Here is an 11,116-nt window from a genome sequence, read left to right on the forward strand (position 1 = left end):
AGAGGTTAGAGGATGCTCAAGAAGGTCCTGAAAAGAGCAGGGTGATTCTGGCTGCTCCAGGGACAGGGAAGCTGCAGGAGTAGAACTGCAGTGAGGAAAGGAATACAGATGTTGTCTGCTTATGGAGAGGAATTAGCCAGAAGGTCCTTCATGAACCTTTCCATCCACATGGGAGCCCAAGTGCTGGTTTGAATCCAGTTTTGGAATGATGTCTGGGTTGGAGCTCTTCCTTCAGGCACTTTTCCTGTTCCTGCATGCTGGAATCCTGCACCATCCGTTCCTTTTTTGCTCTCTCATTCCTTTTCTCCCCCTTTTCTTGGTTTTATGTGAAAAGATTGTGAAATGGGTTTCAATGCAGGACTGGAAACAAGTGTGTCGGGACAGGGTAGAAACCCATTCTCTTCTTGCTCAGCTGATGCTCTTACCCACCCCTCTTCAAAGAAAGGATGATGCCTTCGGTTTGACAGTGCTTGTCATTAAATCCTTCATGGCCTGCAAATCTCTGCCCATTCTATGGGCACTGGCCTCGTTGGGAGTGAAAGTCAGTTTAAGCAGTCTGAGGACGTGGTTTTCCGCATATAACTCCAGCTTTACAAAGCCGTTCCATGGGAATACCTGGAACCAAGCTTCGTTTCGACTCTAGTTGTTAGGATGCCTTTGAAATGCCATTTATTTCTCTTCTCCTCTCCTCTTCAGCAAGAAGAGCAACCCAAGTACGAGGACAACATTTACATGTACATCTATTTCGTTATCTTCATTATCTTTGGCTCCTTTTTCACCCTCAACTTGTTCATTGGTGTCATCATCGACAACTTCAATCAACAAAAGAAAAAGATAAGTGATCCGTGTGTGCTGCTCCATGGGGGAGCTGGGACCTGTTAGGGGGATGTTGAGTCTTCAGGCTGATGGGTTTGCATGTATGAGGTACCTGCTAAATAGCCCAACACCTCTGCTCCCTGTTCATCCCAAATGAGGTAGAGGGGATGGGGCGGTGGGGGATGTTGTGCAATAACCAAGGTCTTTGTAGGTGAAAATCCTCTGTTTTCCTCAAAGGAAGTCTCAGTACACCTTGGGCATTAGCATACGCTAGTTCAGTCTGAAATAGCTGCCACCAACTTCCCATATGGCAGGGATCCTCATGACTTCGCTAGGATGGTTCTGCTTTCCCTCCTGGTGCAGGAGCTGGTTGTAACCAGTTTTCCTTTTGCCCCTTTACTTTGGAGGTCAAGATATTTTCATGACAGAAGAACAGAAGAAGTATTACAATGCCATGAAAAAACTGGGCTCAAAGAAGCCTCAGAAACCCATTCCCCGACCTCTGGTGAGTATCTTAGAAAGGGAACTGAAGGAGCAGACTCAACGGAGCTTTGGCTCCGAAAGCAGCCTTTGTTTCATCTCACACTGGACTCCGCGTCACCATTTCTTGTCATTAGAATTCAGGTATCATCTGGGAAAGGTTCAAATGCTGCAGCTGAGGTTCAGGGTAATCAGTGCACTCGACTCATCTGCATACCCTTTGTGGCTGAGAGGTTGTAGAGTAGGAGGTTATAGAGCAGGAAGCCTCTTGGCGTTAATGGGAGGGAGCTTGGACAACTACATAGCCTTGTGGGTTGCACTGATTGAGACCTAAGCGCATTTCTTTGCATGTGATACTGCCGTGGGTAAGGCCTCCTGCTGCAAAAGAGGCAGTTGAAATCCGGTTCAAGTACCCTGCAGTTCCTCAGCACTGCAAGGTGGGGCTGGCTGCTTTCTCCGGTGGTGAATGGACGTACATCACCCTGCCTTTGGTCCCAACAAAGAGGAAGATTAATAGGGTTGTGGTAGCATGTTTGGGGTGTAAATAACGGGATTTTCCTGCCTTTCCCGTTAGCAGATTGAATTGTGGCTAGAGTTTGCTTTGAAGGCTTCATAAGATGCTGAGAACTCCATGTCCTCATCCTTGTTTCCACCATGACTCCTTTGTTGACCGATGGTTCAGTCTCACTTGGTTCCTCGCTTCTCTCCCGTTGCACAGAACCGCATTCAAGGAGCCGTCTTTGACTTTGTTACTCAGCAAGCGTTTGACATAGTCATCATGATGCTCATTTGCCTCAACATGGTCACCATGATGGTGGAGACAGACACACAAAGCAAGCAGATGGAGGACATCCTTTACTGGATCAACCTGGTGTTTGTCATCTTCTTCACCTGTGAGTGTGTGCTGAAGATGTTCGCTTTGCGGCACTATTATTTCACCATCGGGTGGAACATTTTTGACTTCGTGGTTGTGATTCTGTCCATCGTGGGTAAGTGTGACACCGGCTGCAGGTCTCTGAGTGCTAGGCTTGGTGTTTGCAGAGTAGAGCACGGTCTTGCCTTAGAAGTGCCTCCAGATCGCCTTCAGCCTTCTCTTTTTAGCTTCGAGTCCTCACTAATGCACCCTCCTCCCCCTGTTCTGGTTTTCAGTTCCTGTTGTGTGGAGTGACCCAGTTGGCAGCTCCTCTCCCTGCCTGCATTGCAGCACTTCCTGCCTTGCTCTTTGGGTTTCAGCTTGGTTGGATGTTGAAGCAAGCAGCTGCCTCCAATGGGTTTGGGGTGTTTTTAATGGCTAGTCTGTAAAGTAGGCATAACCTCATGGGTACCAGAGGGTCCCTCACAAAGCTCTGCCCAGGCATAGTGACAGAGACTGACCTGAGGTCTAAAACTCAGATCTAGGCTTGTCTGCTGCTTGAAGTAATCCACCTTACACATCCTTAGCCCTTTCCAATTCAGAGTCCATGGCAGCGTTGGGCTCCGAGAGCTTAGACACCTCCAAGAAGCAACTCATCCATCCTTATGTAGGTGCAATGAATCACTCTGCAGCTGAACCTCTCTCCCCCTCAATTTAGAACTGTTTAGGCAGCCAGAGCATGTATCTAAGACCTGAAGATGCCCAAAGCAAAGCCTTTGATAGGTGACCAAGGTGTCCAACCCCTCGGCCAGGTTCAGAAGCAGCGGCAGACTCGTGTCTCCATTGTCACACTTGTTCCTTCTCCTCTTCTTTAGGAATGTTCCTGGCTGAAATCATTGAGAAGTACTTTGTGTCACCCACTCTCTTCCGAGTCATCCGCCTGGCTCGCATTGGACGTATCCTGCGCTTGATCAAAGGAGCCAAAGGGATCCGCACCTTGCTTTTTGCCTTAATGATGTCCTTGCCTGCCTTGTTCAACATTGGCCTCTTGCTCTTCTTGGTCATGTTCATCTTCTCCATCTTTGGCATGTCGAACTTTGCCTACGTCAAGCATGAGGCTGGCATAGATGATATGTTCAACTTTGAGACCTTTGGCAACAGCATGATCTGCTTGTTCCAGATCACCACATCCGCTGGCTGGGATGGCCTGCTGCTGCCCATCCTCAACCGGCCTCCTGACTGCGACCTGGACAAGGAGCACCCCGGGAGTGGTTTTAAGGGGGATTGTGGGAACCCTTCCGTGGGGATATTTTTCTTTGTGAGTTACATCATCATCTCCTTCCTGATTGTGGTCAACATGTACATTGCCATCATCCTGGAGAACTTCAGCGTGGCCACGGAAGAGAGCGCGGATCCGCTGAGCGAGGATGACTTTGAGACCTTCTATGAGATCTGGGAGAAGTTTGACCCCGATGCCACCCAGTTCATAGAGTACAGCAAGCTCGCAGACTTTGCTGATGCTTTGGAACATCCTCTCCGCGTCCCAAAACCCAACACCATCGAACTCATTGCCATGGACCTGCCTATGGTAAGTGGAGACAGGATCCACTGTTTAGACATCCTGTTTGCCTTCACTAAACGTGTCCTGGGGGACAGTGGGGAGCTGGATATACTCCGACAACAGATGGAGGAGAGATTTGTGGCATCCAACCCTTCCAAAGTGTCTTATGAGCCTATCACAACCACGCTGCGGAGGAAGCAGGAAGAGGTTTCAGCGGTGGTTATCCAGAGGGCTTACAGGGCTCGCTTAGCGCGACGGGGCTTCATCAGCCGAAGGCCTGTATCCACAAAGCTGGAAAACGGGGGAGCAAACAGGGAGAAGAAGGAGGGGACCCCATCGACCGCATCCCTCCCGTCGTACGACAGCGTAACCAAACCCGAGAAGGAGAAGCAGCAACGGGCGGAGGAGGGCAGACGGGAAAGAGCCAAGAGGCCCAAAGACGTCAGGGAATCCAAGTGTTGAGCCGGTGGGATTGTACAGTTCCGACTGTTTGCGAGCAAAAAGGTTGTTTACAGACTTCCTGAGCGGAATCACTACGGAAGAGCTGTGGAGACGCTTACCTGAAGATCTTATACCAAACATAGTCTGCTTCCTGTGTGACAGCGTTGCATCTAAAGCAGTGAGCTCCCACCTCTTGAAGGGACCCTTTGCAACCAACCAGTTAAACACCCCCAGAAACAAGGATTAACAAAGGATTTTCTATCGTTTGGGCAGGTGGATACTGCATGTTCCACATCAGTCAATGCAACTTAGGACAAACAAGCAAACTAAACCACACACTCCCCCCCCCCCCACCCCAGAACCAAAACCTGCTGCTGGGATTCCTGTATTTGTCCAAAGCAGCCCCTAAAATGGATTTGATTTCCCTGTTTTGTTGATGGTTCTTCTGGAAAGAAACCCCCAAAGTCACAATGTTCAAGGGTTTGTTCCTGCAAAACTAGGTTTGCATTTAGCGAAGCAGCAAAAAAAAAAAAAAAAAAAAAAACAACCATAAAACACACAAAAAAAAAGAGGAAAAAGTTAAAACAAGGAGAACAAAAAAAGAGGCAAAACGAAGCAGCAAAGCCCCGTATAACCCAGGCCCTTCAGTTCTCATCGTTTCTTTGCTCTTTCTTAGCTACATTCTACTTTCTCCATGGGCTTTACTTGGTTTGGGAGATGGGGTCATCGGGTACCTTCAGCCTGGGGCCAGCTCAGGTTGGTTCCCCCCCCCTAAAAGTGCTCGTTCAATGCATGATGGCATGCCGTGACCAGGGACCATGCATGAGGAACCATGAAACCACGAGACACGATAACCTGTCCACAGCAGTGTGTTAAGCCATAAAGTCGAGGCACTCCACTGACAAGGTACCACTGGGTTTGGGATCTAACAAGAACCATGCCCTTCACCAGTACATCCCAGTTCTTAGCGCCCTTTCCTAGAGCCACCAGTAGGAGACAAAGCAGAAGTACAGCAAGGAGATGAAACACGTGTGTGTGTGTTTAATACATGTCTTTTTATTTGGGTTTTTTTGCCATCTTTTTGCACATTAAAATAGAATAACCAAACTCAATGCTGCTCTGGACCTCATCCCAGGGGAGAGGATACAACCTGAGAATGGCTTCTTCTACTGTGTCACTAAACCCAAGCTCTAGGGCTTCAATCCCAGCCCATTTGTACCCTGTATTTAGCAGTAATATTCTTCCTCAGCCTCCATCCTGCAGCGTAGACACTTTGTGCTGGTAGAGATAAGTGCTAAAGGAAGCCCTGTGTTATCTCTGCTGGTAGAAACATGGGGAGCTTCCCCACAGCAATGCCACTTGTGGGGCTGGGGGACAGGGATGTGACTCCCATTGTCCCATGGCCATCAGGATTCCTGCTCCGGGTGGGATGCTGAGAGGTGGCTTTTGCAAACCCTGAGCCCTTCCTCTCCCTTGGGAGCAGGGAATGGCACAGGAAGGGCCACATCCCAGGGCTGAGACCCAGCTCCTGGATGCCTTCACCTCCTTCCCATCAGTGCTTTCATGGAGCGGCGCCCACCATGGGATGGGCAGGAATCGGAGCTACCTCTTGCCTCAGTCTCGCTGCAGCAGTAACTTGGTGCCACAGGAACATCACGAGCCAAACCCAGGCGTTGCTTTCCCTCCGTGACCAGGCTCAGCCCTCCCCCAGCTCCCGTTTCGTGGTGTCCTCATCAGTACCCAGCCACTGCTCTGCTCGAGGTGTTTCTTCAGGGCAGGGCAGCAGCGCGAGGGGTCGGTGCCGCTCGCCTCCGTCAGGGATGCTGAGGTCGAGCATGGACCACAGGAAGGGTACCCAGCATAGCGGGAAGCACAGCCCCTCGATGGCAGGATGAACCTTGGTTTGCATCATCTCACATCCCAGAGAATCCGAGGAGTCACTTGAAATCCCAAAGGCCAGCAGGAAGCCACCGGTGCCCCCGGCATCCTCCATGGCAATGGAGCAGCCCTGCTGCTCCCAGCACCACAGTAAGGAACCTTTTCTATCCCGTCAGCTCTTGCCCCACTCGCTCCTAGGATGTGATGTGTAATATAACACGGGAGAACCCAACAACCTCCATACACATGTACAGGCTACATTGTAAAACAGCACAAAACGAGGCAAATAGCTGAGAAGTGTGGTTGAACTTTTTAAAGATACTATTATAAATAGTGTAATATATCCTTTTATTTTATCAGCATGCCTTTTTGTAAATACAAAGAACTACAAAAGAAGTATAGAATGGCTTCTGGCTTACGCCATTGTCCATGGTTATCCTTATTTTTTTAATACCTTTCTGTTCTCCTTCGACTTTAGAGCCAGTGACTGTCCCCAAAGGCAAAAAGAGAGAAATAACCCCCTATTCCCCCCCAAAAAAAACAGCTTTTAAACAAAGCTTTATTGCAAACGATCTTTGCAACAGCAAAACTCTCCATTTTTGGGTTCCAATGTGCAATAAGTTGAGCACTTCTATGCAAGATTTGGCTCAAGTTCATCGTTGTTCTTCAGCTGGGCTATTGACTCGTAGGTGAAGCTTGGTGCGTTGAAGCGTTCGTGCTGGCCATTGCATTCAGCTACTCGATTAATTTCCAATAAAAAGTCCCTTCAAACTCTGGATACAGATTGGATTTCTTTACCATTAAAGCTGGGATAGAGGCAGGAGGCCACTGGGATCAGTCAGCATCACTGGGATGGGATGGGAGCGAGTTCTTGCTTGGTCCTTGTGCTCAGAGCAAGGTTTTGGTGGGGGTTTGGGTGGTTTTTCCCCCTCCCTGGCCTCCCCAGGATGGGTTTTCCATCAGGTGCTGAGCAATGGGGCCACGTCTCTGTGGCCGCGATGGGAGGAAGGACAGAGCTTTGCTCCAAGCGCACAAGGGCCATTCGTGTCACTCCAAAGTGGGACCGGATCCTGGCGTTGTGGGTATGAAGCGAAGGGGGTGTTGCCAATGCAAAAGGTGGAGCCAAACCTCCAAGGAGCTCTTTAGGCTCCCCCATGTCCAAAACTGGGTTGATTTGGGATCAAGTTCTTCCAAGAGCAGAGGGGAAGGGCGACAAATCCCAATCCCAGCCGCTTTATTCCTTTCTCTTAAAGCAGGGAGGCCAGTGTTGAACCAGCCAAAGGAAACTCAACCCATGATGTTCCATAGAGCCCACACTTGAGTTGGAGTCGAATTTGCTGCTGCAAACAAACCCCTGTGAAAGCTCAATACTGTGTATTAGAGGTTGCATGGTGGCTCCTCGTGATCTTACCCAACATGATGAACAATCACGTTACTCTAAGCCAAAAGACAATGAAATAAAGGTTACCCTTTTCACTCCACGAGGGAAGGTTGTCTTGGTGTCGCCGTTATTTGCATCCTCCTCGCCTTCCATCTCCCCAAGGCATTTTAGGGTGGTTTTAGCTGGAGTGTGCAGAGGAGAGCAGAGTAAGATGCAGTGGAGGCTGCTGGAAGGGAGCTTCATGTGTTCCTCGGTGCTGGGCTCTGTGGGTGCCCTGCTCTGAGCTGCCTGCACTGGTCCATGGGGACCGATGCTGTCGGTGCCCTTGGGCATTGTGATGGGATGGGGACGTGTGATGGGATGGAGCTGGATGAGCTTTAAGGTCCCTTCCAACTCAAGGGATCTGTGATCCTGTGATCTAGAGCCACCAGCGAGCCCGTCCCCTGCGAGGCCATCACATCCCTGTTGGCTTCTTGCTTTCCCCATGTGTCCAGCAGGGTCCCCCATGGAGTGACAAGGGCTGGTCCATGGGGACCTCACCCATGCTTGGGGTGCAAGTGTGAGGTCCTGCTGCTCAGGAGGGCCCTGCACACCCCAAGGCAGCATCAGCCCATCCAGCTTGTCTCACTTCAAAGGGCTGAGCAGGGCACAGCTCCAGGCATCAGCCCTGATTTAACCCGAGGTTGTTGCAGTGGCTGAGGGACCACCTTGGGATGAGGTTTCTTATTGGAGTTTGAGCCCAGTTTGTTCCAATGATGTGGGTTTTGCTGCTCAGTTCAGGCCAGGTCGCTGCACGTTGTAGTTCTGAGCATGAGGGTGCAAGAGGATGCTGGGACACCCCATCGGTGAACCGGGTGTCTCCTTCCCTACCTCACAGGGGTGTTGTGAGGCTCAGTCAGTGACTGAGTAATGCAGTGCAGAGGTGGGGGCACCGAGGGATGCGGGGGTGACAAAGATGCTGCTATCAAAGTGCTCCTGACCCAGCATCTCCCCACAGAGCTCCTCTCCCTTTGCATACCCTGTTCATGACGCTGGCGTTGGCCCCGTGCTGGTCTTCCCCTTCCCCTCCTCGGTCCTGTCCTGGTTTACATGGAGAAAGGAGGCTGAAGGGAGGGAGGAGGAAGGTGGTAAAGCAGCGGGCTGGGGGTCGATGTCTGATCTTTGAGTTCCTTTGTACTGTACATCTTTTTACTTTGGAATTTGCAATAAAGAGGGATGTCCATCTTGTTTTAACAACTTCTGCTGCCTGCCCTGTCGTTCTGTTCCCTTTGCGCACCCCAAAGCCCTCAGCTCAGACAGGTCCTAGAGCAGAAACCGAGAGCATCACCTGGGGACCTCCAGCTTCTGTGGATTTAGGGCTGTCACACACGTGTGTCTCTGTCAGCACCATGTGCCAGTGTTCAGATAGCTGCAGCTTTCCCTGGCCCTATCAGCAACACAAACGCCATCCAGGCCTCCCCATAACACACAGCCTGTGGGTTTGGGTTACTCTGCAGATGTTCTTTGCCTCAGAAATGGGTAGGAAAAGCTAAAACTGCAGTGAGATACAGGCCAAGAAGGGAGCAAAGCCTCCCGCCCGTCAGCACACCCAGCTCCTGGCTTCAGGAAAGCCAAGGTTGTCACCCAGAGCACAAAGCACCTCTACAATCGCACTTAATCAGGTCACTGGATTGTAATTAACCTCTGCTGTGAATAACGAAGCCAAGGTGCTGCCTCAGCACAATGACCCAGCAGAGGGGGTTTATTCCCTCCCTGTGGCCGAGGGAGCTCGGCTCCATCTCTGGCGTCCAGGAGCATCCCCAGTGCAGCCGGAGGCGGTGGCTGGTGGACGGTGGACATCCATCTCCAGCAGCACCCAAGCCAGCGGCGGGACCCTCCCTGCCCCGAGGAGCACACGGGGTCGGTGTCTGGGTCCCAGCCCCTCCAGTGAAGCTTTATTGGGCCTCTGTTTCGGGCGATGCCGCAGCTCGGGCTCCATCCCCGTTTCAAGCAGCGTCCAAGCCCAGCACCCAGCAGCAGGAGGACGCGGCAACCGCGGCGAGGACAACGGAGACCAGGAACCCCCCGAGGATGCCCGAGGCCACGGGCACGACCCAGCCCAGGAGGCTGCGGGTGTACGGGGGGGGCGGGCGCCTCTCCACCACCAGGTCCCCGAGCTCCGCGCTCGGGGCCCGCCGGTCGCGCTCCCTGCGGCGCCGCTCGCCCTGCAGCAGCAGCGGGGAGCGGGGCCGCCCCGCGCCGCGGCCGTAGCCCCCCACGTTCCGCAGCAGCTCCAGGCTCCGGTCCTGGTTCAGGTTCTTCCCCAGCTCCCGGGCGATGTCCGGGCGCTCGATGCGGCGGAGCCCGCGGGCCAGGCGGTCCCAGGTCAGCGCTTTCCCCGCTCGCCCCAGCCAGTCCCGGAGGGTTTCCGAGCATCCCACGGGACCGCGCAGGTCCCGGCGGTGCCCCGGGGGGATGCGGTTGCTCTCCTCGGAGAGGCGCTGCAGCTCCCGCTCCCCCGGGTCTTCCGGGCCCGACAACAGCAGCCGCAGCCGGAGGCACTCGGACGGGGCCAGCAGGTCGGCGATGCGGGCCATGGTGTGGCTGCCAACGTTGGCTGCCACCGTGTCCTCGCACCGGCTGCCCGCTGCCAGCAGGAGCAGGATGAGGCCAGCGGGTACCAGCATCGACCGGGTGCTCCTCGGCCTCAGGGTGGCCCCGGCATGCAGAACCTCGCCCCTCATCTGACCTCACAAACTGGAGTGTTCCAGGGATGCGTTCCCTGTTCCCCGGTGCATTGTCCCATGTCACCCCCCAGGAATGAGTGTTTCCTGTCCAGGTCAATGCTGTGCCTCCAGCCTGCATCCCCAACAGCATCCCTGCCTGCGTCCCCCACACCATCCCTGCCTTCATCCCCCACAACAGCATCCCTGCCTGCATCCCCAACGGCATCCCTGCCTGCATCCCTGCCTGCATCGCTGACAGCATTCCTGCCTGGATCCCTGCCTGCATCCCTGCCAGCGAGCCTAAAGCATCCCTCCCTTCCCTAACTCACCCTCCTAGGGTTTAGTCTCCAAACACCCCCAGCACAGGGACAGACCATCTTGGGATGTCCCCACCACCCTCTTCCCATCTCCCAAAGGCCCCTCTGAGTCAACAGCAGCAGCTCCCCTATCCCTTCCTATGGAGGGAACCCACATCCACCCCAAAAGGATGCAGCAGGGTTGAGCTGAACCAACGCGGGTTTGCTCAGGGACCGGGTGAGGACCCATAACCACGAGGTGGCCCCGCACCACCAGCGCACCCGCTTTATAGCAGGGTGTGGATAAAGCCGGAGGAGGACGGAGCCTTCCTCCCATTTCCCAGCCCATCCATCCTCCGAGTAATTTATTCATAGCTCCATAACCTCAGGGGTCCCAATAAGAGGCCGGAGCTGCTGCATTGTTCTGGATGCGCCAGGGCCAGCACAAAGGCTCCATGCATCTACTGGCCAGGGATGCTACCATGTCCCCTATGGCACGGGGACACAGCACCCCACAGGGCTGGGGAAAAGCCACTTTTCCCTTTATTTCCATTCATAACAGCAGCAAAAGGTGAGAATCCATCCCTGTGGCATGGCCAGGGTCCCGCAGGGATAGAGGGGACCTAATGGTAGGTGTCCCTGCTCATGGCAGGGGGCTGGAGCTGGATGAGCTTTAAGATCCCTTCACCCCAAAGTATTCCAGGC

General features: G+C 53.2%; 2 protein-coding genes across 2 annotated transcripts in view; one reads left to right on the forward strand and one right to left on the reverse strand.

Moving 5' to 3' along the window:
* SCN8A (sodium voltage-gated channel alpha subunit 8) overlaps window positions 1–8,646 on the forward strand; it is a 46,171-nt gene extending 37,525 nt beyond the window's left edge. The window contains exons 24-27 of the mRNA XM_065659683.1: window positions 697–834; window positions 1,217–1,321; window positions 2,015–2,285; window positions 3,025–8,646. Of these exons, the coding sequence (XP_065515755.1) occupies window positions 697–834; window positions 1,217–1,321; window positions 2,015–2,285; window positions 3,025–4,172 (1,662 nt within the window). The 3' untranslated portion in view covers window positions 4,173–8,646. The remainder of the gene's footprint in view (window positions 1–696; window positions 835–1,216; window positions 1,322–2,014; window positions 2,286–3,024) is intronic.
* A 749-nt stretch (window positions 8,647–9,395) lies between these two features.
* Window positions 9,396–10,133, reverse strand: TMDD1 (transmembrane and death domain 1). Its single transcript, XM_065659463.1, has one exon. The coding sequence runs from the start codon at window positions 10,131–10,133 to the stop codon at window positions 9,396–9,398; it is 738 nt and encodes a 245-aa protein (XP_065515535.1).
* Between the last annotated feature and the right edge of the window lie 983 nt (window positions 10,134–11,116).

The sequence above is a fragment of the Lathamus discolor genome, chromosome 23 (genome assembly GCF_037157495.1).
Source record: "Lathamus discolor isolate bLatDis1 chromosome 23, bLatDis1.hap1, whole genome shotgun sequence".
Taxonomy (NCBI): Eukaryota; Metazoa; Chordata; class Aves; order Psittaciformes; family Psittacidae; genus Lathamus; species Lathamus discolor.

Bases quoted from the DNA above. Each gene is read 5' to 3' on its own strand.
- TMDD1 (XM_065659463.1), bottom strand. From the start codon at position 10,133: ATGAGGGGCGAGGTTCTGCATGCCGGGGCCACCCTGAGGCCGAGGAGC.